Below are 26,585 nucleotides of genomic sequence, written 5' to 3'. Positions count from 1 at the left end.
TAAAGAGAGCATGACCATGCACATACATATCATGATGAGTATAGTGAGATTTAATTGGGCATTACGACAAAGTACATAGACCGCCATCCAAGCTGCATCTATGCCTAAAAAGTCCACCTTCGGAGTTATCATCCGAACCCCTCCGATATTAAGTTGCAAAGCAACGAGACAATTGCATTAAGTATGGTGCGTAATGTAATCAACAACTACATCCTTAGACATAGCATCAATGTTTTATCCCTAGTGGCAACAGACACAACACAACCTTAGAACTTTCGTCACTCGTCCCGGTGTCAATGCGGGCATGAACCCACTATCGAGCATAAGTACTCCCTCTTGGAGTTAAAAGTAAAAACTTGGCCAGAGCCTCTACTAGAAACGGAGAGCATGCAAGATCATAAACAACACATAAGCATAACTTTGATAATCAACATAACAAGTATTCTCTATTCATCGGATCCCAACAAACGCAACATATAGAATTACATATAGATGATCTTGATCATGATAGGCAGCTCACAAGATCCGACAATGATAGCACAATGGGGAGAAGACAACCATCTAGCTACTGCTATGGACCCATAGTCCAGGGGTAGACTACTCACTCATCACTCCGGAGGCGACCATGGCGGTGTAGAGTCCTCCGGGAGATGATTCCCCTCTCCGGCGGGGTGCCGGAGGCGATCTCCAAGATCCCCCGAGATGGGATCGGCGGCGACGGCGTCTCGGTAATGTTTTCCGTATCGTGGCTCTCGGATGCGGGGGTTTCGTCACGGAGGCTTTAAATAGGCGGAAGGGCAAGTCGAGAGGCGGCACGGGGGCCCACACCATAGGCCGGCGCGGCCGGGGGTGGGGCCGCGCCGCCCTAGGGTTTGGCCACCCCGTGGCCCCTCTTCGTCTCGTCTTCGGTCTTCCGGAAGCTTCGTGAGAAAATAGGCCTCCGGGCTTTTATTTCGTCCAATTCCGAGAATATTTCTTTACTAGGATTTACGAAACCAAAAACAGCAGAAAACGACAAGCGGCACTTCGAGCATCTTGTTAATAGGTTAGTTCCGGAAAATGCACGAATATGACATAAAGTGTGCATAAAACATGTAGATAACATCAATAATGTGGCATGGAACACAAGAAATTATCGATACGTTGGAGACGTATCAGCATCCCCAAGCTTAGTTCGCTCGTCCCGAGCGAGGTAAAACGATAACAAAGATAATTTCCGGAGTGACATGCCATCATAAACTTGATCATACTATTTGTAAAGCATATGTAGAGAATGCAGCGATCAAAACAATGGTGATGACATGAGAAAACAAGTGAATCATAAAGCAAAGACTTTTCATGAATAGCACTTCAAGACAAGCATCAATAAGTCTTGCATAAGAGTTAACTCATAAAGCAATAATTCAAAGTAAAGATATTGAAGCAACACAAAAGAAGATTAAGTTTCAGCGGTTGCTTTCAACTTGTAACATATATATCTCATGGATATTGTCAACATAGAGTAATATAATAAGTGCAATAAGCAAGTATGTAGGAATCAATGCACGAGTTCACACAAGTGTTTGCTTCTTGAGGTGGAGAGAAATAGGTGAACTGACTCAACATTGAAAGTAAAAGAATGGTCCTCATAGAGGAAAAGCATCGATTGCTATATTTGTGCTAGAGCTTTGATTTTGAAAACATGAAACAATTTTGTCAACGGTAGTAATAAAGCATATGCATCATGTAAATTATATCTTATAAGTTGCAAGCCTCATGCATAGTGTACCAATAGTGCTCGCACCTTGTCCTAATTAGCTTGGACTACCGGATTATCACCGCAATACATATGCTTTAACCAAGTTTCACAAAGGGGTACCTCTATGCCGCTCGTACAAAGGTCTAAGGAGAAAGCTCGCATTTGGATTTCTCGCTTTTGATTATTCTCAACTTAGACATCCATACCGGGACAACATAGACAACATATAATGGACTCCTCTTTTAATGCTTTAAGCATTTGACAACAATTAATTCTTTTCTCATTAGAGATTTGAGGATATTTGTCCAAAACTGAAACTTCCACCATGAATCATGGCTTTAGTTAGCGGCCCAATGTTCTTCTCTCACAATATGCATGCTCAAACCATTCAACTCGGTGTAGATCGCCCTTACTTCAGACAAGACGAACATGCATAGCAACTCACATGAAATTCAACAATGAGTTGATGGCGTTCCCCAGTAAACATGGTTATCGCACAACAAGCAACTTAATAAGAGATAAAGTGCATAATTACATATTTAATACTACAATAGTTTCTAAGCTATTTGTCCCATGAGCTATATATTGCAAAGGTGAATGATGGAATTTTAAAGGTAGCACTCAAGCAATTTACTTTGGAATGGCGGGAAAATACCATGTAGTATAGGTAGGTATGGTGGACACAAATGGCATAGTGGTTGGCTCAAGTATTTTGGATGCATGAGAAGTATTCCCTCTCGATACAAGGTTTAGGCTAGCAAGGCTATTTGAAACAAACACAAGGATGAACGGTACAGCAAAACTCACATAAAAGACATATTGTAAACATTATAAGGCTCTACACCGTCTTCCTTGTTGTTCAAACTCAAAACTAGAAATTATCTAGACCTTAGAGAAACCAAATATGCAAACCAAATTTTAGCATGCTCTATGTATTTCTTCATTAATGGGTGCAAAGCATATGATGCAAGAGCTTAAACATGAGCACAACAATTGCCAAGTATCACATTACCCAAAACATTTATAGCAATTACTACATGTATCATTTTCCAATTCCAACCATATAACAATTTAACGAAGGAGAAACTTCGCCATGAATACTATGAGTAGAAACCAAGGACATATTTGTCCATATGCTACAGCGGAGTGTGTATCTCTCCCATAAAGTGAATGCTAGGATCCATTTTATTCAAACAAAACAAAAACAAAAACAAACCGACGCTCCAAGAAAAAGCACATAAGATGTGGCCAAATAAAAATGTAGTTTCAGGGGAGGAACTCGATAATTTTTTGATGAAGAAGGGGATGCCTTGGGCATCCCCAAGCTTAGACGCTTGAGTCTTCTTGATATATGCAGGGGTGAACCACCGGTGCATCCCCAAGCTTAGAGCTTTCACTCTCCTTGATCATGTTGCATCATACTCCTCTCTTGATCCTTGAAAACTTCCTCCACACCAAACTCGAAACAACTCATTAGAGGGTTAGTGCACAATATAAATTGACATATTCAGAGGTGACACAATCATTCTTAACACTTCTGGACATTGCATAATGCTACTGGACATTAGTGGATCAAAGAAATTCATCCAACATAGCGAAAGAGGCAATGCGAAATAAAAGGCAGAATCTGTCAAAACAGAACAGTTCGTATTGACGAATTTTAAAATGGCACCAGACTTGCTCAAATGAAAATGCTCAAATTGAATGAAAGTTGCGTACATATCTGAGGATCATGCACGTAAATTGGCATAATTTTCTGAGCTTCCTGCAGGGCAGTGGGCTCAGATTCGTGACAGCAAAGAAATCTGGAACTGCGCAGTAATCCAAATCTAGTACTTACTTTTCTATCAACGGCTTAACTTGGCACAACAAAACTCAAAACTAAGATAAGGAGAGGTTGCTACAGTAGTAAACAACTTCCAAGACACAAAATAAAAACAAAGTACTGTAGGTAAAAACATGGGTTGTCTCCCAAGAAGTTCTTTCTTTTTAGCCATTAAGATGGGCTCAGCAGTTTTAATGATGCACTCGCAAGAAATAGTATTCGAAACAAAAGAGAGCATCAAGAGGCAAATTCAAAACAAATTTAAGTCTAACATGCTTCCTATGCATAGGAATCTTGTAAATAAACAAGTTCATGAGGAACAAAGTAACAAGCATAGGAAGATAGAACAAGTGTAGCTTCAAAAATTTCAGCACATAGAGAGGCATTTTAGTAACATGAAAATTTCTACAACCATATTTTCCTCTCTCATAATAACTTTCAGTAGCATCATGAGCAAACTCAACAATATAACTATCACATAAAGCATTCTTATCATGAGTCTCATGCATAAAATTATTACTCTCCACATAAGCATAATCAATTTTATTAGTTGTAGTGGGAGCAAATTCAACAAAGTAGCTATCATTATTATTCTCATCAAGTGTAGGAGGCATAGTATAATCATAAAAGAAAATTTTCTCCTCAATGCTTGGGGGACTAAAAAGATCATGCTCATCAGAGCCAGCTTCCCCAAGCTTAGAATTTTCCATAGCATTAGCAACAATGGTGTTCAAAGCATCCATAGTAATAACATTCCCATTAGCATGCATATAAAGTTCCATGGGTTTTTTAATTCTCTCTTCAAACACATCATGTCCTAATTCAAGATAAAGTTCATAAAGATCTCTCATATTTTTGTTGTTTTCCATTATGCTTAACTAGTGAAATAAAAACATGCATGATATTAAGTAAAGTAAAGCAAGTAACTAATTTTTTTGTATTTTGATTTAGTGCAGCAAACAAAGTAGTAAATAAAGTAAGCAAGACAAAAACAAAGTAAAGAGATTGGGATGTGGAGACTCCCCTTGCAGCGTGTCTTGATCTCCCCGGCAACGGCGCCAGAAAAAGAGCTTGATGGCGTGTATTTCACACGTTCGTTGGGCAACCCCAAGAGGAAGGTATGATGCGCACAGCAGCAAGTTTTCCCTCAGAAAGAAACCAAGGTTTATCGAACCAGGAGGAGCCAAGAAGCACGTTGAAGGTTGATGGCGGCGGGATGTAGTGCGGCGCAACACCGGAGATTCCGGCGCCAACGTGGAACCTGCACAACACAACCAAAGTACTTTGCCCCAACGAAACAGGTGAGGTTGTCAATCTCACCGGCTTGCTGTAACAAAGGATTAACCGTATTGTGTGGAAGATGATTGTTTGCAGAGAAAACAGTAAAAACAAGTATTGCGAGTAGATTGTATTTCGAGTAAAGAGAATTGGACCGGGGTCCACAGTTCACTAGAGGTGTCTCTCCCATAAGACGAACAGCATGTTGGGTGAACAAATTACAGTTGGGCAATTGACAAATAAAGAGAGCATGACCATGCACATACATATCATGATGAGTATAGTGAGATTTAATTGGGCATTACGACAAAGTACATAGACCGCCATCCAACTCGCATCTATGCCTAAAAAGTCCACCTTCGGGTTATCATCCGAACCCCTCCAGTATTAAGTTGCAAAGCAACAGACAATTGCATTAAGTATGGTGCGTAATGTAATCAACAACTACATCCTTAGACATAGCATCAATGTTTTATCCCTAGTGGCAACAGCACAACACAACCTTAGAACTTTCTGTCACTGTCCCAGGTGTCAATGCAGGCATGAACCCACTATCGAGCATAAGTACTCCCTCTTGGAGTTAAAAGTAAAAAACTTGGCCAGAGCCTCTACTAGAAACGGAGAGCATGCAAGATCATAAACAACACATAAGCATAACTTTGATAATCAACATAACAAGTATTCTCTATTCATCGGATCCCAACAAACGCAACATATAGAATTACATATAGATGATCTTGATCATGATAGGCAGCTCACAAGATCCGACAATGATAGCACAATGGGGAGAAGACAACCATCTAGCTACTGCTATGGACCCATAGTCCAGGGGTAGACTACTCACTCATCACTCCGGAGGCGACCATGGCGGTGTAGAGTCCTCCGGGAGATGATTCCCCTCTCCGGCAGGGTGCCGGAGGCGATCTCCAGGATCCCCGAGATGGGATCGGCGGCGACGGCGTCTCGGTAATGTTTTCCGTATCGTGGCTCTCGATGCGGGGGTTTCGTCACGGAGGCTTTAAATAGGCGGAAGGGCAAGTCGAGAGGCGGCACGGGGGCCCACACCATAGGCCGGCGCGGCCGGGGTGGGGCCGCGCCGCCCTAGGGTTTGGCCACCCCGTGGCCCCTCTTCGTCTCGTCTTCGGTCTTCCGGAAGCTTCGTGAGAAAATAGGCCTCTCGGGCTTTTATTTCGTCCAATTCCGAGAATATTTCTTTACTAGGATTTCTGAAACCAAAAACAGCGAAAACAGACAATCGACACTTCGGCATCTTGTTAATAGGTTAGTTCCGAGAAAATGCACGAATATGACATAAAGTGTGCATAAAACATGTAGATAACATCAATAATGTGGCATGGAACACAAGAAATTATCGATACGTTGGAGACGTATCAGCATCCCCAAGCTTAGTTCCGCTCGTCCCGAGCAGGTAAAACGATAACAAAGATAATTTCTGGAGTGACATGCCATCATAAACTTGATCATACTATTTGTAAAGCATATGTAGAGAATGCAGCGATCAAAACAATGGTGATGACATGAGAAAACAAGTGAATCATAAAGCAAAGACTTTTCATGAATAGCACTTCAAGACAAGCATCAATAAGTCTTGCATAAGAGTTAACTCATAAAGCAATAATTCAAAGTAAAGATATTGAAGCAACACAAAAGAAGATTAAGTTTCAGCGGTTGCTTTCAACTTGTAACATATATATCTCATGGATATTGTCAACATAGAGTAATATAATAAGTGCAATAAGCAAGTATGTAGGAATCAATGCACAGTTCACACAAGTGTTTGCTTCTTGAGGTGGAGAGAAATAGGTGAACTGACTCAACATTGAAAGTAAAAGAATGGTCCTCATAGAGGAAAAGCATCGATTGCTATATTTGTGCTAGAGCTTTGATTTTGAAAACATGAAACAATTTTGTCAACGGTAGTAATAAAGCATATGCATCATGTAAATTATATCTTATAAGTTGCAAGCCTCATGCATAGTGTACCAATAGTGCTCGCACCTTGTCCTAATTAGCTTGGACTACCTGGATTATCACCGCAATACATATGCTTTAACCAAGTTTCACAAAGGGGTACCTCTATGCCGCCTGTACAAAGGTCTAAGGAGAAAGCTCGCATTTGGATTTCTCGCTTTTGATTATTCTCAACTTAGACATCCATACCGGGACAACATAGACAACATATAATGGACTCCTCTTTTAATGCTTTAAGCATTTGACAACAATTAATTCTTTTCTCATTAGAGATTTGAGGATATTTGTCCAAAACTGAAACTTCCACCATGAATCATGGCTTTAGTTAGCGGCCCAATGTTCTTCTCTCACAATATGCATGCTCAAACCATTCAACTCGGTGTAGATCGCCCTTACTTCGGACAAGACGAACATGCATAGCAACTCACATGAAATTCAACAATGAGTTGATGGCGTTCCCCAGTAAACATGGTTATCGCACAACAAGCAACTTAATAAGAGATAAAGTGCATAATTACATATTTAATACTACAATAGTTTCTAAGCTATTTGTCCCATGAGCTATATATTGCAAAGGTGAATGATGGAATTTTAAAGGTAGCACTCAAGCAATTTACTTTGGAATGGCGGGAAAATACCATGTAGTATAGGTAGGTATGGTGGACACAAATGGCATAGTGGTTGGCTCAAGTATTTTGGATGCATGAGAAGTATTCCCTCTCGATACAAGGTTTAGGCTAGCAAGGCTATTTGAAACAAACACAAGGATGAACGGTACAGCAAAACTCACATAAAAGACATATTGTAAACATTATAAGGCTCTACACCGTCTTCCTTGTTGTTCAAACTCAAAACTAGAAATTATCTAGACCTTAGAGAAACCAAATATGCAAACCAAATTTTAGCATGCTCTATGTATTTCTTCATTAATGGGTGCAAAGCATATGATGCAAGAGCTTAAACATGAGCACAACAATTGCCAAGTATCACATTACCCAAAACATTTATAGCAATTACTACATGTATCATTTTCCAATTCCAACCATATAACAATTTAACGAAGGAGAAACTTCGCCATGAATACTATGAGTAGAAACCAAGGACATATTTGTCCATATGCTACAGCGGAGTGTGTATCTCTCCCATAAAGTGAATGCTAGGATCCATTTTATTCAAACAAAACAAAAACAAAAACAAACCGACGCTCCAAGAAAAAGCACATAAGATGTGGCCAAATAAAAATGTAGTTTCAGGGGAGGAACCTGATAATTTTTTGATGAAGAAGGGGATGCCTTGGGCATCCCCAAGCTTAGACGCTTGAGTCTTCTTGATATATGCAGGGGTGAACCACCGGTGCATCCCCAAGCTTAGAGCTTTCACTCTCCTTGATCATGTTGCATCATACTCCTCTCTTGATCCTTGAAAACTTCCTCCACACCAAACTCGAAACAACTCATTAGAGGGTTAGTGCACAATATAAATTGACATATTCAGAGGTGACACAATCATTCTTAACACTTCTGGACATTGCATAATGCTACTGGACATTAGTGGATCAAAGAAATTCATCCAACATAGCGAAAGAGGCAATGCGAAATAAAAGGCAGAATCTGTCAAAACAGAACAGTTCGTATTGACGAATTTTAAAATGGCACCAGACTTGCTCAAATGAAAATGCTCAAATTGAATGAAAGTTGCGTACATATCTGAGGATCATGCACGTAAATTGGCATAATTTTCTGAGCTTCCTGCAGGGCAGTGGGCTCAGATTCGTGACAGCAAAGAAATCTGGAACTGCGCAGTAATCCAAATCTAGTACTTACTTTTCTATCAACGGCTTAACTTGGCACAACAAAACTCAAAACTAAGATAAGGAGAGGTTGCTACAGTAGTAAACAACTTCCAAGACACAAAATAAAAACAAAGTACTGTAGGTAAAAACATGGGTTGTCTCCCAAGAAGTTCTTTCTTTTTAGCCATTAAGATGGGCTCAGCGAGTTTTAATGATGCACTCGCAAGAAATAGTATTCGAAACAAAAGAGAGCATCAAGAGGCAAATTCAAAACAAATTTAAGTCTAACATGCTTCCTATGCATAGGAATCTTGTAAATAAACAAGTTCATGAGGAACAAAGTAACAAGCATAGGAAGATAGAACAAGTGTAGCTTCAAAAATTTCAGCACATAGAGAGGCATTTTAGTAACATGAAAATTTCTACAACCATATTTTCCTCTCTCATAATAACTTTCAGTAGCATCATGAGCAAACTCAACAATATAACTATCACATAAAGCATTCTTATCATGAGTCTCATGCATAAAATTATTACTCTCCACATAAGCATAATCAATTTTATTAGTTGTAGTGGGAGCAAATTCAACAAAGTAGCTATCATTATTATTCTCATCAAGTGTAGGAGGCATAGTATAATCATAAAAGAAAATTTTCTCCTCAATGCTTGGGGGACTAAAAAGATCATGCTCATCGAGCCAGCTTCCCCAAGCTTAGAATTTTCCATAGCATTAGCAACAATGGTGTTCAAAGCATCCATAGTAATAACATTCCCATTAGCATGCATATAAAGTTCCATGGGTTTTTTAATTCTCTCTTCAAACACATCATGTCCTAATTCAAGATAAAGTTCATAAAGATCTCTCATATTTTTGTTGTTTTCCATTATGCTTAACTAGTGAAATAAAAACATGCATGATATTAAGTAAAGTAAAGCAAGTAACTAATTTTTTTGTATTTTGATTTAGTGCAGCAAACAAAGTAGTAAATAAAGTAAGCAAGACAAAAACAAAGTAAAGAGATTGGGATGTGGAGACTCCCTTGCAGCGTGTCTTGATCTCCCCGGCAACGGCGCCGGAAAAAGAGCTTGATGGCGTGTATTTCACACGTTCGTTGGGCAACCCCAAGAGGAAGGTATGATGCGCACAGCAGCAAGTTTTCCCTCGGAAAGAAACCAAGGTTTATCGAACCAGGAGGAGCCAAGAAGCACGTTGAAGGTTGATGGCGGCGGGATGTAGTGCGGCGCAACACCGGAGATTCCGGCGCCAACGTGGAACCTGCACAACACAACCAAAGTACTTTGCCCCAACGAAACAGATGAGGTTGTCAATCTCACCGGCTTGTCTGTAACAAAGGATTAACCGTATTGTGTGGAAGATGATTGTTTGCAGAGAAAACAGTAAAAACAAGTATTGCAGTAGATTGTATTTCGATAAAGAGAATTGGACCGGGGTCCACGAGTTCACTAGAGGTGTCTCTCCCATAAGACGAACAGCATGTTGGGTGAACAAATTACGGTTGGGCAATTGACAAATAAAGAGAGCATGACCATGCACATACATATCATGATGAGTATAGTGAGATTTAATTGGGCATTACGACAAAGTACATAGACCGCCATCCAACCGCATCTATGCCTAAAAAGTCCACCTTCGAGGTTATCATCCGAACCCCCTCCAGTATTAAGTTGCAAAGCAACAGACAATTGCATTAAGTATGGTGCGTAATGTAATCAACAACTACATCCTTAGACATAGCATCAATGTTTTATCCCTAGTGGCAACAAGCACAACACAACCTTAGAACTTTCTCATCACTGTCCCGAGTGTCAATGCGAGGCATGAACCCACTATCGAGCATAAGTACTCCCTCTTGGAGTTAAAAGTAAAAACTTGGCCGAGCCTCTACTAGAAACGGAGAGCATGCAAGATCATAAACAACACATAAGCATAACTTTGATAATCAACATAACAAGTATTCTCTATTCATCGGATCCCAACAAACGCAACATATAGAATTACATATAGATGATCTTGATCATGATAGGCAGCTCACAAGATCCGACAATGATAGCACAATGGGGAGAAGACAACCATCTAGCTACTGCTATGGACCCATAGTCCAGGGGTAGACTACTCACTCATCACTCCGGAGGCGACCATGGCGGTGTAGAGTCCTCCGGGAGATGATTCCCCTCTCCGGCAGGGTGCCGGAGGCGATCTCCGGGATCCCCCGAGATGGGATCGGCGGCGACGGCGTCTCAGTAATGTTTTCCGTATCGTGGCTCTCGGTACTAGGGGTTTCGTCACGGAGGCTTTAAGTAGGCGGAAGGGCAAGTCGAGAGGCGGCACGGGGGCCCACACCATAGGCCGGCGCGGCCAGGGGTGGGGCCGCGCCGCCCTAGGGTTTGGCCACCCCGTGGCCCCTCTTCATCTCGTCTTCGGTCTTCTGGAAGCTTCGTGAGAAAATAGGCCTCTGGGCTTTTATTTCGTCCAATTCCGAGAATATTTCTTTACTAGGATTTCCGAAACCAAAAACAGCAGAAAACAAGAATCGGCACTTCGGCATCTTGTTAATAGGTTAGTTCCAGAAAATGCACGAATATGACATAAAGTGTGCATAAAACATGTAGATAACATCAATAATGTGGCATGGAACACAAGAAATTATCGATACGTTGGAGACGTATCATCGTGCTTAGCGTAAGTTTTTGGTGCACATAGGTCAACCGTAGTTATATAGGTTTTTTTAATTTGCTTGAGAATTTTTACTCCACATTAGTTTAAACTCATCTCGTAAAAGTTTTAAACCGCCTATTTCTCCCTCCTCTAGGCGGAATTTGTGTCCTTTCACCCGTGTTTCATGACCCGGCGAATGAGTATATCCTATAGTGGTTTATGAGGGAACAAATTGTGACTCTTCACCTATCAACAAGGATCAACCGAAGCATTCCGACTTCAATGACGCATAAAGCATAGTAATTATATACGATCAATTGGCATGCACAAGGCAAAGGTACATCCTGACTATATTTTTCTATTTGGTCAAGGTGTTTGTTGAAAGATTGAGCTATATGATAGATAGTCGCACTATCAAGAGAGGCTTTCGGTTGAATATTTTGATCACACTGTCATAGAGAGCTCAATCATTTGCATGCTTTGCATCTCTCTAATTTGTTGCTTCTTGGTGTTTCTCTATGTGAGGTACTTTAGCTTGGCCTTCCAAAAACACCAAGTTCATGGAAATGTAATTCAAATGCATCTTCTTTTGTGTTTTGATGTTGGGGATTTTATCGGTTCTTCATTTACAGAGGTTTCACACATGTCCATTCTTTGTACTTCTCTCTTACTATTTATTGGATTTTATAGCCTTGATTATATAGATCTTGTTGTTAGCTTTCACAAAATCCCAAGTTTTGTTGAAACAGAGTTTGACGTAAAAGCCATCACATTCCTTGGTGTTATTTCTTTACATTTATGCATAGTGTTGAGCTCACCATTTTGATTCGAGTGGGAGATGAGGTTGTTACTCTTGGATGGCGAAATCCTCTTTGGTTTGGAAGGTGTCTGATAACCTCTTCGTGAAATATTGTGAAGAGACACATGCTTATCCTTCGTGGAACTTGTGGAGTGGTTGTGGAGCTTGCGTGCAATATCCAGAGTGGAAGAAAAGCTAGCAATAAGAAGGTGACCTAACTTCACGGAGCGGAGAAGAATGTGAACTTTCATAGCATGTGTGTGTGGGGTGGGGGGGGGGGGGTCCTTTGTGGGAGTGAACATGGATATACATCTTAATCTCTGCATGCCTCAGTTATGTCTATGCCCGATGTTATTTTCTTGTGATAACCATTGAGCTTTAAGTTTATATATCTTGCTTATCTCTTATGCTCATCTTGCTTAGCTTAAATTGATGAGCCTACCATATTTTTGGTTTTATGCGTGAAAAATTAACATTAAATTGATTTTGCATTGTTTTAGGCCAAATCTGCAATAACTTTTAAAACGTCTATGTAGGCAAAATCTTGATCTTTCACTCCGAGTACTTTATATAAGCATCTTGTTATTTTGTAATCTTGCGTCCTTAAAACCCATTAGATGGATCTGGTATGTGGGCCCGTATTGTCAAATGGTGGTTCATTGTTAAAATATAACATACATTTATTTAATTGGATAACTTGAGAAAATACTTCTTGCATGAGGTAAGATGGATTACTCGAGCACAAATAAGAGGTGAAAGTCCCTCAAAAAAGAGAGGTGAAACTGAAATTTACTCAAAAATAAATCTTTTATGTCCTACGGAACACCATAATGGAGTACATGAATATCCTCGTTCTACAAATGAAACAAAAGACCACAGGATACTTCACGCACTTCAGATGAAGCTTAAAAGGGATACATCACGCATTTCATGTACAATTTAACAGACATCAGGCTGAAGAAGTGATAAGAATATCAGATCAACTGCATGTATTATACACTCTATAAAACAATGAATAATAATACAAAGTAAATATTTTGGATATCATCTCGGCTGTTGATGTAACTCTCAAGGTTTTATGACAGGTCAACCGACCACACAACTGAACAACCAACATGAGGCTAGAGAGCGATGTCCAAAGGAGTGGAGTGCAAAGAATTTCACAGTCCTAGAAGTGGAAGTGACGACAATAGTAACATAATGTTAATGGCAACATCAAACACGGGATACAGATCTAATAGAATCACTATCTCTATCCCTAGAGCCGTGCTTCCTCAGCCTGTACAGAGTTTCAAAATTCCAAGTGGTACGCCCACCACTGGGTTCTCCCAAGATCCACCGCCATAATAATACAACCGATGCCTCAAAATGCTGAGGAAACAACGCAAAAGAGCTAAGAAAGAAAGACACCTTAGTCACCTATCTATATCACTTATTTTAGCACTGATCACCGTGGCAGTTTATGTCGTCAGCTTGCATACACTACATTTTTATTTCCCTTGGCGAATATACCTTGGCCTGGCCCGAGGATGGATAGAGGGTCGAACCGGACTTTGCGGTCTGCGAACCGCTCCCACCGTGGGCCAAAGTGCTGATGCCAGCCAGCCGGAGTTGGATGATGAGCCAAATACTGTTTTGCTCCAAGACGCACTCCAGCAGTGTCAGCTATGTGGCGGTGACGGTGGAGAAGCTCCTGGAGGCAGTCATGCGAGCATCCTTCCTCAGGGTTAGCAGATCGGAGAATACCGACCACATACATCATCTGGTCTGTGGACCCAGAATCCGGTAGCACGGCGGAGGTGTTGGTGCCCCACCTGTCAGATAAAGAGAGCAACAGTTAACCATAAAACTCAGCATGACTTTGATAAAAGCAGAAGATGAGTCAGACAATTATATAGTTGCCATTTTGCAGTTCAGTGTATTCTGACTCAGAACCGTTTGTTTTAATGTTTATTACTAAGACAAGTCTACATTGGGGCTATTAAATAGTTCAGTACATTGAACATGAATCAAGTCCATAGGTCATATCTATTGTTAAGGCTCAATCAGCTCAGAGTTGACTTACACTTTAAACCCATCTTGCAGTTAATCTTGCATAATTTTATAGGTAGGAGCAACACATATACAGATACTCGAATGTGAGGTCAATGTGATCTTAATATTCTTTTTTGTCACCACACAAGATTTGTGCCCTGTGAATAGCGTTACACGTCACAATAAATAATCTGTAGTTAGTCAAATATTATTTTTATCCCAACTAAAACAGCTTAATTGTTGATGTTTGACGTCGATGGCTGTAATTGTTTATCATGCATCAGGATATGAATATCTTATCTAAGCACAAACAGTTCACAATATAATTCTAATTTTCACTGCAGTACAAAATCTCAATTTCAAAATCAAGTGCCTTTGTTCACATATTACGCTGTTGCTACCGAACAGATGTTTCATCAAATACAAAAGATGCCACTCATTGAGCTATAGTTCAGCTAAATCATGCTATGCTGGTGACAGATGTCATTCTATTTGAAGGACCCACAAAACATAAAAACAATCATTCATAATCATGCAACAATCGCCCAACAAAGCCACTGTAGGTGTGGACTTTCTACCAAAAAATATTATAGACATAATACAACTTTCCAACAAAAAAGAGTTCACAGCATTAAACAACCGACGAATCTTATATGCTCATTTTGTGTGTCCAATGTTAGCAGGAAGCAAGGCTGCAACTTTTCTGCCCTCTATACCCACCCCACAAGAAAGGTGAATGCAGCAACTTTCATTTCTTCCCAAAAGAAGGGACCAACAGGCCAATATGACTATATACTAATGAAGAGCCTAAGTAGGCGGCTAGGCGTGCGGAAGGTTACATCACACAACATTTATATATATTTTTTCTCTTAAGAGACTTTTACAGAGTAGAAGAGAACACACCCAAATCATGAATGCTGTGCATGAATAGCGCAACAGATGCTTTAAAAGAACTTGTTACTACTAAGCAAAATGCACAACCACGTTGGATAATGCAGAGAAAGGCTTGTCCAACTTGGACTGCTTGGAAGCTAATGCAGTGGTCACGAAACATGGGTTAGTTAAGTAACGGGAGATAATCTTTTTTCATAAACAATGCTTCGACCCATTGATGTGTCCCAAGTTGGAATATCTTAATGTAGATGTTTACTTTGTGTTAACTGCTAGTACAGCTTACTTGTCTCTGAGGAGTGGGTAGATGAGGATGAGTCCCTCGAAGTTATCCGGTGAGATGTTGTCCATGAGAAGGTCCCTCAGGTCACTGATCCCAGCCTTGGGCACAAACATGTTGAGCCATGGGTGGTGCACCTCCCAGAGCCCACTGCTCCTTAGGCTCATCTCTTCCATCCTGACCCTGTTGAGGAAATCGAAGTAGGACACCTCCACACTATACAAGTGTGATCCCATGTGGCTCATCTGCATTGAGATAGCTTCCACGACCTGAAATAGGTGCATGAGCTCAATCATCCCCAAGCCTTGACAAGTTCACAAAAACAAACAAGAACAGTTCTGGGCTTACCTGGTCCACATTGGTGTTCTTGTGCTGGTAATCATGAACCGCGAACTCTATGCAGTAGTAGATCTTAGGACTGCTCTTGGTTCCGAAATCTGGGTTGAAGCCCATATTCGCAGGGAAGGCAATGGATGTGCCGTGAAGGGATTGTTTGTTCAAGACAATGAAACCTTCAACATAGTCCACTAAATCTGGCATTGACACCAGCAACTCCTGATCTTTGGTGAAGGTGCCGAAATCATCATAGAAGGCTCTCGCCCACTTCACCTATATGAAGTTGAAAAAAGGTTTAACTATCTACGCATGCCATACACATGGATGCAAAAATAATGGCAAACATAATACAAGATAGAGAAACAGGACAGTTCTAAAGCTGCATACTTTCAGTGGAGCTTCCTGCAGCAGGATCCTTGCCCTAGTTATGATGCCAAACTGACCAAGGCCTCCCAGAACAGCATTGAATAGCTCGGCATCCTTGGTGGGCGAGCATGTCACAGTCTCTCCCCTGCCTGCTAAACAAAGAAGAACAGAAAATCTACTGCCCATCATTTACAGGATGCTGGCCAACGAAGACACAGCCAAAAGCCAAATATAAGATCTTGTCCTTTTATTTCTTGCTCAGTATGCATTTATCGTACCTGTGACTACCTCCAGCTGTAGAACATTGCTAATCTGAGGCCCATGCTTGAATGTCTGCCCACTGATTCCAGCATTGGACAGAGTTCCGCCAATGGTGATATAGAGGTAATCAGTCCAAGACCTCGGAGCCAGCCCCAGCTTCAAGCTCTGCTCCAGGAGCTCTATCCACATAGCTCCACCACTCACGTCAGCATAAGAAATATCTCCTTCTCCTCCTCTGTAGAACTCTATCTGAGAAGGCAAAGAGCACATGTCCACCACAATGCCATCAAGGGCCTGTGCCTGGCCATGAATGGAGTGACCTGCACCCCTGGCCGCCACTGTCACCTTGCTTAGAGATGAGGCGGACAGGAAGCTGAGAAGCAGAGAGATGTCCCTCGGGGACTGGGGCTTCAACACTGCGGATGGGGAGTGGAAGAGGATCCTACCAAAATCGCTGGATGCTTCGGTGGTGGTGGGGAGCAGGTTCAGGGGGCCAAAGTCCATGGGACTTTGTATGAACTTGTATGGTGAGCACAGAGAGAGGATGAGAAGGAGGAGGTTAACTCTTGTGCAGACCATGGCAACCTCCATGGCGTGACTGATTCTTGCAGGAATATGGAGGCTGGTAAAAGAAGAAAGGTGTATATTAGCACAACGTGTGTTGTGAAGGAGGCTGGAAGAAGGGATCAGAGCATTATATGGCTTTGTTCTTGCCTTTTGGGCAAAGGCCACAGGATGAAGAAGAAGAAAAGGATGAGCAGGGAAGAGGGCTCTTAAAGGAGTATGAGAAGGAACTCACTCATCAGCTGATGAGGTTTTGAAAGGGGTTTCATGAGGAGGAGATAAAAGGAAGCACTAAAAGACTAAAGGGAGAAGCTGTCACATACCCAAAAAAAGGACCATGTGATCTTCCTTCTCTCTCCCCCTCTCAGGAGTCTCTCTCTCATACACACACGGACGGAAGCAGCTGAAACAAACCCCGCACAATATAAATGAGGGAAGAGAAAAAGGACGACTGCAGTACACTCCTGTCAAAAGCAAGGGCAAAGACAATACTGATCACACTGCACCCTATTTTCTGTTTTGGAACTATATTAGTACTTGAATCAGGTCCATGTGGTTTAATTTCATCAGATCTCACTTTTCTCTCAACTCTATCATTACTTGGATCAGGTCTATGTTTGTAGAGTGTCACACTATCATTAAGTATGATTGATTAACACATGCAAGTAGGCACTGAAGGCAAATATATCAAGATCTTACTCATATCATGGATTGGGGAGTTCAAAAGGAAGGTGGATCAACCATCTATTTTTGCTCCCCAGTTTTTCTGCGGCTGATATATCAGAACTTCTGCCATCCACCTGCACAGTCTTTCAACGTGAGCCAATCTCCGTGGCTCCTACTGTTACCCTTGACCATTGATCGTGAATTGGGGCATCGTACTGGCTCAGCCCTAGATACCAAATCTGTCAAAGAGTTGCTGTTCTGTGACACTGTTTACAGGGCCCGAGGGGCTCACTGATGAAGATTGGCCACTACCCACGTCAATGAGGATGCTCATCAGTCCATGTATTGTGTGGCTGGAATCCATGAACCTCTAATAAACTTACCAGCGACTTCTTTTTAGATAATGGAAGAAAATTCTCCCCTGACCTCTGCATGGAAGATGCAGACAACCCAATTATGAGCAACTGCAAAGTCCATTTGTATTGTAAATAAGAAAATATACAAAACCTTCACCAAGACCAAATGCCTTAATGATGTTGGAAGGGCTTCCAATATAAAAAAGGAACTTGTAGACGCCTTTAAGTAACACCCATATCTCAATGACCAAACACTGGTTGACTTCTGGTTATTCAACAAAAAATGGGCTTTCTAACCTAGCTTCTGCGAATGACTCAGCAGGATGACGTGGCGAGACTTAATTGAATCGTCTAAGTACAACATTTAACTACTATTTTCATACTTCCACGACGTGTACTGGGAAGAAGCGGGTAGCTACTGGGGAGCAAAAATAGATGGTGTACAAGTAGGGGCGTGCAAAAATAGTTGCACGGTTTTAGCCGGTTTGGGCTAGTTCATTTTTTTGAACTAGTTCATGGGGAAGGATTCCAATTGTCAAAGAACGTGAACTAGATGAGAGAACTTGCCGGTCTGGACGGTTTCCACGGTTTGGTGTTTTGCACACCCCTATAAGCATGAATAGATTTCCTTGACTTAAACAATAATATGGCTAGTTGACAAATAACTAGATCTTATTATTTTGATAGATAGCAGTTGACAAATCCACACATTTGATGTTGACACTCTCAACATAGTTTGGTATGCTTAGAAAATTGCATCTCGTATGTGATTTTCACAATTGTGTATCGTGTATTAGCTTGTCTTCATTTGAAGCAATCTGCTGCAAGTGCTAAGAGAATATAATCTAGTCAGGTCATTTGCAATGTCAAGAATAGAATCCTGGCACAGTATCAAATAGTTGAAATTGTCTGTCTGCATGCAGATGGATGCAAGGTCTTTTAGAAAAAGGATAAATGCAAAATCAGGAGAGATTTCTTCCAGTATGCTCCCTAGCTCACAACCACAGCCTTCCAATCATCATATCACATATGAATGTGTAGTCAATATCTAGCGCAACTGCTCTGCAATAGCACTAAATTTCCCTTTATAAAACATGGATAGAATTGCTTGAACAACAACCAAAATTATACTCGACAACCACATCTCCAATAAAGTTTCTACACGAAAGAAGATATGACATGACCTCTACGTTGAAACATGCTCTAGGTGTCCACCAAGTGGCACGAAATAAGTTCTTTTACTTGCATAAGCATAAAAAACTTGATGGACATCGTTGTGCAATCTACCTTAAACCTTGCAAGCAAACTACTAGGCAGGAAAAATTGACTAATATTATTGTCCTAAGAGAGGCAACAATAAGCTTAAAGAAACAAAGAATATAAGAACCACGCAAGCCTCATGACATCTGTATCCCTAGTGACCACTTTACTGCAGAGTGACCAACACGATCTCCTAAAGCACGAGCATAGTCAGAATGGCATAGCCATCACGCAATAACAAAATACTGCATTTCTGCCTAAGTGGAGAGTACACGGTGTGTGATCTTCCCCAAGATCTCAGACCAATTCAGATAACTTTCCCTCTCCAATCCACGAGTCCTTGTGGAAAAAGATAAAAATGTGGGCCACTAAGTCCTTCCTAGATCTCCCTTTTTCTCCCCACTTGCAAGAGAGAGCTCAATGACCTCGTGAGATCCCCTCGGCCATTGATGAAACACAAATATGTATGGAAAAGAGCAGGCACACCCTTTCCACTCAGGCCCCCCTTTAGTTTTTGGAACTACTTGGTATTGGGAGGATGGAAAGCCACGGTGTAGTTGGGCCCAAGAAGATTCGGGCTTTATAGCCTCAGGACGCTCACCAAGCGCATCTCTTACATATGGCTGGTAGAGTACAATGGTGGTCCTGACCTACTACGGCTCAGGTTTTTATGCCAACAAAGAACAGTCCATGCTTTCCTTTCTTCCGCTCCATAGTGTGCATTGCCACCGAGTATACTAATGGAATTCGATGGTGCTAGTGGACAAAGGTATTTGGTTGTCTAGAGGATAGCAGAATGGAGATCAAAGATTTACCAAATTATGGTATATAAAATCGTGCACTATGGTAAATATGTGCTTTTTTCCCCCAAAACGTAGGCTATGCCCCAGCCTCTGCATTGATAGATGCATACGGCCTTCTTTATTATTATACTCAACAAAGGTTTGATCATACATCAAAAAAACCTGAAGGCACCACGCAACACCTACACTCACGACAATGAGAGAAAATCATGCCAACGAGACCATGTGAAAACGCAAAAACCCCTCCACTAGGAACCGGGAACATCACATACCCCGAGATACCCTCTAAGCGAAACGGGAGCGCTCATCCGGTCTAGCAAACTCTTAACGGGTACCTCATGCACACGCTACAGAAGCTATCACCTCCATCGAACCGCCAAGCAATCTTCAGGGTAAATATCCGCATAAACTTCGTCCTTCCGCCACCATGACGCTAGACAACGCCACCTCCCCGCACGCATCCATCATCAAACGCCCGCCGCTGAGACTCGTCGTTGTATATGGTAGATGACACGCCGCTCCACCTTGGTCTCCACACGAGAAACACGTGGAGACGGACTCCCAACCACCAAGCCATCTACACATCCTTCCGATGAATATCTCCGAAGATGATGCCCCCACATGGGGTTGGTGACGCAGATGTCGCCATCATCTAAGGCCCCCATAACGCCTCCAACGAGGGCTACGATGCCCACCGGTGCCATTGTCAATCGTGGACTCCCCCATATCCGAGGTTCCCCATGAAAAAATGGAGCGAAAGACGCCCCCACCATCGCTTCCAACGAGGAATACAACACCCACGGGCGCCGCCATCGATGGTGGCATCCTCACCCGCTTCAGCAGCTGGACAACTGTCTCCTCCTCACCATGGACCGTCGCACCCCACGAGCCAAGAGATCCGCTGCATGGAAGCCACCACAAGGCAGCACCACCGCTGGCCAGATCACTTTGCACCAATGATGAAGACAACCAAAGGTGGAGGAGGCCACATCGCTGCGCGCCATGGCCACGCACACGTCGTCCCGAGGCGCCCGCTCAAGTTCCACCGCCACAGCCACGCCTCCGAGCCGCAGCCCAGGGACGCCCCGCACAGCTTTTCCCGGCTGGGATCCGACATCGACATCGGCAGGAGGGGAGATCGGCGGCGGCTAGGTTTAGGGGGAGGGGAGATGGAGAGGGCCATATATTCTCGAAAACAAGGAAAAAAGGCTTTCCAATCATAACGGCAGGATGCAAGTATATATTCTTGAAAACAAGGAAACATGGCATGTAGTACCCACGCCCACCTCCCTGGTGATTAGCTCAAAAGATCATGTAGCACCAAAATAACTGAGTCTTTTGTACCTGCGTTCTTACAAGCTTCCAAGCGCGGAATGATCTCCCTGTCAGCAGCCAAGAACTTCACAGAGATCCTTATCTCATAGCACACGCTGAAAAATTCCCTGGCAAAGATACACCAATGATGTCAGAGAAAAGTTGGTATAGAAGTTCTCAATTAAATTATATATAAGTTAATGGGGACCATCACACAACTACTCAGAATAAGGCACAAAAAGGAGAACATAAAGTTGAGCTGAGATTCCTTTTCATGTGACAATGCAGTTGATCAGCAGAGAAATCTTACCGACAGCTCAGTTGGAAAAGTTCAGTTTTAACGGTGATTGTTTTTGTTAAAAACTGCAGCCCATAAAACACATACGTTATATAAAAGTTAGCACTTAATTCCCTTAGGTACCACTATAAGTATTTGGAAACATTAGATAGGCCAAATCCATTCCATGCAAGCACACGTACAAGTGGAGGGGGTGAGTGCATGGTCAGGGGGGACAACAAATAGAGATGTGGTGCATTTCCCAAATATTATGATTCTTTTGGTGAGATGTCCACCACTTGCATGATTAAACAACAAAAGTAGTGATATTCACTCATATACTTCATCAGATGGTCCTATCCCCCTATTATCTTTTGCTTTATTTGTTTAGATTAGTTGGTGTCTTGTATCAGGCTTTCATTGTCTGCGTTGCCTTGATCTCCCTTTCACTTTTGGACATTATCAGCACACCAATTTGGCCAAGGTTAACACCTCTGACGGGAAATGAGCCATCCTTTACCAATCAAGCTAGAGCCACCCTTGTTTCTTGCATGCTGTTCTCTCATTAGACTATTCACATCTGCTCATCTCTCCATAAACTGAAAGGCCAGTCTTCCTATGTCAGCATCAAGCCGCCCTTAATAATGCACATTTAAATATTCCGTTGATGATGTGGCATGTTGTTCTCAGGCATGCATATTGCATAGTGTAGTATATTGCTTACACTCGCAGATGTGTACGAGAAACTAATTATTATACATACTTGTGGTCTTCCTCTTCTAAAGCACACGAAGTACAACAACAGAAGTCAGACAAAAAACCTGTCTCCTGATGGGCACAAAACAGCTGTTTTCAACTGTTTATAACCACATCCTGCAACCTTTGCCCCCACAAGAAGTACATAACATACATTAGTTGTTATCTGTCTATGAAAATATTATTATAAAACAATGCAGCTGAAGAGGCAACGCATAGTATGTTTTTGTTGCACAAGTTTTCTGCACTCATTCTGAACAGGTACATTTGTCGTTGTACTTGCCTGAATTATGATGGCGGCTTGTCCTTTGTATACTTGCAAGGACATACATGCTGTTTCCGTATCATCTTTCTCAAAAAACAATTGTAAAAAATCAGATGGCCCCTAAAAAAATAAGCTGAAGATGCAAAAACCCTCTTTTCTTCAGCTAAAATAAGCACTCTTTTCTTCATTGCTAACAAGAGAAATGTCAAAACGACAAAACCTCAAAATGCCCATGTGAAAGACCCAACCTAAATAACAGCACGTATGAAGTGAAAAAGAACAAGCTAACTTCTAAATTAGATTACTTAACCAAAGGATGTACCTTTAATTACAACAAGAATTTCTTACGCTTAAAACAGTTTAACATATCATAGGGTGCTTGAAAATACAACACTGTTAGTTTGTTCAAAGACTAAGAGGAAGCAGCCCTATGGGCAAGAGCAGGCGCCAGGGGCCTAAGGGCAGTGTTGCCAACGACCTGGGATGTTCATTATCATTGATATCTCTTTTGTACCTAAACCCTTCCCTCCCTAGTAGAGGTTGCATTTGTACTCTGAACCCTCTTTCGTTGCAATGAAAAAAAGGCAAAATATTTTTTTACATTTTATAGTAAAAAATAATACAGCAATGTTAGTTTACCTTGTTTCTTTGTTCACGTTATTGATGACCCTGTGAACATCTCAGCTAAGATCCATCAGCATGAGTGCCCCCAGGCCCCACTTGGTCACCTCAACTTATGGAACACCAAAATGTGCAAAATCTACCTGTGCCACATGACTACATGAGGAATTGTCGAATATGTATCATCAGGAATTGTCGAATATGTATGTAAGCTAAGAATGGAACCTGTACCAAGATATAAAAGAGAAGCCACCCCAAAACCTGGTGTCGCGTCCGTGGGACGGAGGACACCCCGAGAGTTTGCACCCCCTTTTTGTTTGGCAAGTGGGCGTTGGGCGCTGCAAACATGATCAAGCACAACACACAAACACGATATTTTTACCCAGGTTCAGGGCGCAAGATGCGAAACCCCTACTTCCTGCTCGTCTCATCTTCTTGATGGATGAACAACGTACATGGGGAGCTGAGACTCCCCCTTCCTTCGACTCCGATATAGCTTTGTTCTCCTCCTTCCTCCAAGCCTCAGGTTTCTACCAGCACCGGTTCCTCCTTTTATACTACAAGGGGATGTTACAAAGGGCAAGCGCATGGCGAACACGTGGTCGCAAGGGGCTGCGCTGGGGGCAGGGGCCCGCGACGGGACGCCATCAATCTGTCTGGCTGCTCTGCCTCAGGTTGTGGCCAGCTGCGACTCCCCTTGGTCCGCAAAAGATCTTTCAGGGATATGGTGCCAAGTGGCCACCATGCACTCCCGGGGCAGATTGACTCCCACCATCCGGGAACGCGCTTCCCGTCAGCCGAAACCTGCCGGGGACGCCCCGGCCAGAAGAGACCCTGTACCGCTTCTCCCGTCAGGGCAAGAGCCACATGACGAGGGATCGCTGCGGTAGTTCAGGTGCTTCTTCTCTCGGGAGAGCCTTGAAGATGTAGTTCTTGTACGTATCGACGGAGGCCGCAGCTTTCTTCCTCTGATAGATTCTTTGTAGAGGGTCCGACCTCGACGCCGGTGCCCGGCGCAAAGGAGACCCTGGCTCCCGCGCCGTTGACACCTGGGTCAATCTGCTTTAATTTAATTAACTTAAATTCGACATCACATGCAAATCATTCATCAGTCTGCATGCATAAGCACTTCTGAATGTTCTGTAATCTGACATCGAAATCATCTCAATATAGGTTGGCATAAAAATACAGAAAAAATTGTCAATATCCAAGGCGAAAGTAACTTGGTCAGTGAGATCACAATATAATTGCATGAAACAGACACTCAGTCAGCAATGAAACAGACCCCACTATCAGTGTTGTGGCAGCAGCCCATATCATTATGGCCTGTATGCTTCAAGATTTTACTAAATTCAGTTTTTTATAAGCACTACTTCAATATTCTAGTTGACTCCTTGCTATGGCAGTAACTGACCTCGTTTTTAAGAAGGTAACTTTGGACAGAGGTGAGGGCCTAACCTGAGGTAGAAGGAGGCTACAGGGAGGAACTCTCTCTTCTTAGGGTTACAGAGATAAAAGCACCTTATATAGGTCAGGACTGGGCTGAGCCAGATGGGCCACAACAGAGAACAAGAAGACAGCCCAACAGATACACCAACAGATATCCAACACTCCCCCTCAAGATGGGTGATAAATGTCAATCATCCCCATCTTGGCACAGGCAAGATTACACTCCTTTGATCCCAGCCCTTTTGTTAAACAGTCTGCCACTTGTTGTCCTTATCTCACATAAGCCAATGAGATAATCCCTGCATCAATCTTTTTTTAATAAAGAATCTTTCTATCTCCACATGTTTAGTTCGCTCATGCTGAACAGGGTTGTTCGCTATGTTTATGGCAGATATATTATCACACCACACTTTCAAGCTTCCTTGCCTTAAAGTTTTCAGCTCTCTTAGAAGGTTTCGTACCCACAACATTTCACCCAGGACCTGTGACATAGCTCTGTACTCTGTTTCGGCTGTTGATTTCGAGACAACAAATTGTTTCTTACTTCTCCATGACACCAAAGTTTCTCTAACAAAAACACAATACCCTGAGGTGGATCTTCGATCATCTAAGCAGCTAGCCCAATCTGCATCACATTATCCATCTACATTTAGGTGTCCATTACTTTTAAACCACAATCCTTTTCCCGGAGTGCCCTTCAAGTATCTCAAGTTTCTTTGAGCTGCTTCCAAGTGTCCATCCCTCGGATCATGCATATAGCGACTCACTACACTCACTGCAAATGATATATCTGGTCTCGTGTGGCATAAGTATATTAGTCTTCCAACAAGTCTTTGATATTTCTCCTTGTCTATGGGTTCTCCAGACTCTGCTGTGATTTTATTATTTTGGTCAATAGGTGTTGAAGCCACTCGGCACCCCAGCATGCCCATATCATCTAAGAGATCCAATGTATACTTTCTTTGAGATAGTGATATCCCTTTTGACGATCTTGCAACTTCTATTCCAAGGAAGTATTTAAGTTTTCCCAAAATCTTTCACCGCAAAGGCTTGACTCAAGCATCCTTTCAGTTTTGCGATTTCCACATCATCATCTCCCTGATAATAATATCATCAACATACACGGCAAGGATAGTGATTTTCTGTTTAGAATGTCTGTAAAATAAGGTATGGTCTCCATTGCATTGACCATATCCCATGCCACACACCACTTGTCTAAACCTGTCAAACCAGGCCCGGCCCGTGGAGATTGTTTGAGACCATATAGAGATTTCTTCAGTCTACATACCTTCCCTTTAGTTTCAGGTCTGACAAATCCAAGTTGATGCAAGGGCCATCCGAAATTTGCTGCACAAGAGATAAATATTTTGACAGTGCTCATTTTTGCCACTGGTGCAAACGTCTCATCATAGTAAATGCCATAAGTCTGACTATATCCTCTTGCCACAAGTCTTGCCTTATATCTCTCCACTTTTCCTTCTGCATTTTGTTTTACAGAATAGATCCAGTTACATCCTACTGTATTCTTCCCTTTAGGGAGATATGTCAACTCCCATGTTTGGCCGCCTTCCAATCCTTAGGAACAGATACAGTTTGCAGTGAAGCAACAAAACCCCGAAAAGAGGGTGACAATGCCTCGTAAGAAATATAATTTCCTACGTCATAGTCATCATAACTCAGTCGTTTTGGGGGTCCAACTTTCCTTATCCCTTTCCTTATTATAATTGGCAAGTCTAGGCTATTATTGGACTCAGTCTGAGATTGATTCTCCATAGCAGAATCTACACTTGTGCTTCCTTGATTTTCAGGTCCAATGGGTTGCTCCCCCAGCCCCTTGTCTTGTTGCTCCTCCAGTGCATCTGCTACTTGTTCCCTTTGTACTTGTCTTCTAGAGTACACAAGTGGATTCGGCAGCCATCTTTGTGGTGGTACGGGTCTAGGTGGTGTAGGTGTACCAGGAATTGCAGGAATCTTCGCAACAATAG

At 42.2% G+C, this 26,585-nt stretch overlaps 1 protein-coding gene across 4 annotated transcripts; it reads right to left on the bottom strand.

Annotated features, from left to right (window-relative positions):
* Positions 1 to 13,282: 13,282 nt before the first annotated feature.
* LOC124669414 (cytokinin dehydrogenase 3-like) lies at positions 13,283 to 23,844 on the bottom strand. Of its 4 annotated transcripts, XM_047206032.1 has the most exons (8): positions 23,383 to 23,844; positions 23,170 to 23,307; positions 21,263 to 21,360; positions 16,287 to 16,891; positions 16,030 to 16,160; positions 15,655 to 15,915; positions 15,313 to 15,575; positions 13,283 to 13,915 (listed from the first exon to the last, which is right to left on the bottom strand). In XM_047206032.1, exons 4-8 carry the CDS (start codon positions 16,858 to 16,860, stop codon positions 13,570 to 13,572), a joined length of 1,575 nt encoding a protein of 524 aa, XP_047061988.1. In that variant the 5' UTR covers positions 16,861 to 16,891; positions 21,263 to 21,360; positions 23,170 to 23,307; positions 23,383 to 23,844; the 3' UTR covers positions 13,283 to 13,569. The 4 variants fall into 4 exon arrangements, with proteins under 4 accessions (XP_047061988.1, XP_047061987.1, XP_047061990.1 ...); XM_047206031.1 differs by lacking the exons at positions 21,263 to 21,360; positions 23,170 to 23,307; positions 23,383 to 23,844 and adding exons at positions 17,157 to 17,236; positions 17,533 to 17,563; XM_047206034.1 differs by lacking the exons at positions 21,263 to 21,360; positions 23,170 to 23,307; positions 23,383 to 23,844 and adding exons at positions 17,157 to 17,236; positions 17,533 to 17,548 and having other exon boundaries at positions 16,030 to 16,157.
* Between the last annotated feature and the right edge of the window lie 2,741 nt (positions 23,845 to 26,585).

The sequence above is a fragment of the Lolium rigidum genome, chromosome 7, assembly GCF_022539505.1.
Source record: "Lolium rigidum isolate FL_2022 chromosome 7, APGP_CSIRO_Lrig_0.1, whole genome shotgun sequence".
Lineage (NCBI taxonomy): Eukaryota > Viridiplantae > Streptophyta > Magnoliopsida > Poales > Poaceae > Lolium > Lolium rigidum.
This window is presented reverse-complemented; position numbering and strand designations above follow the sequence as displayed.

Excerpts from the sequence above, each read along its gene's own strand:
- LOC124669414 (XM_047206032.1), bottom strand. The coding sequence starts at position 16,860 with ATGGAGGTTGCCATGGTCTGCACAAGAGTTAACCTCCTCCTTCTCATC. Across the intron at positions 15,576-15,654 it reads AGAACACCAATGTGGACCAG|GTCGTGGAAGCTATCTCAAT; the intron begins GTAAGCCCAGAA and ends CACCTATTTCAG. Across the intron at positions 13,916-15,312 it reads TACCCACTCCTCAGAGACAA|GTGGGGCACCAACACCTCCG; the intron begins GTAAGCTGTACT and ends TTTATCTGACAG.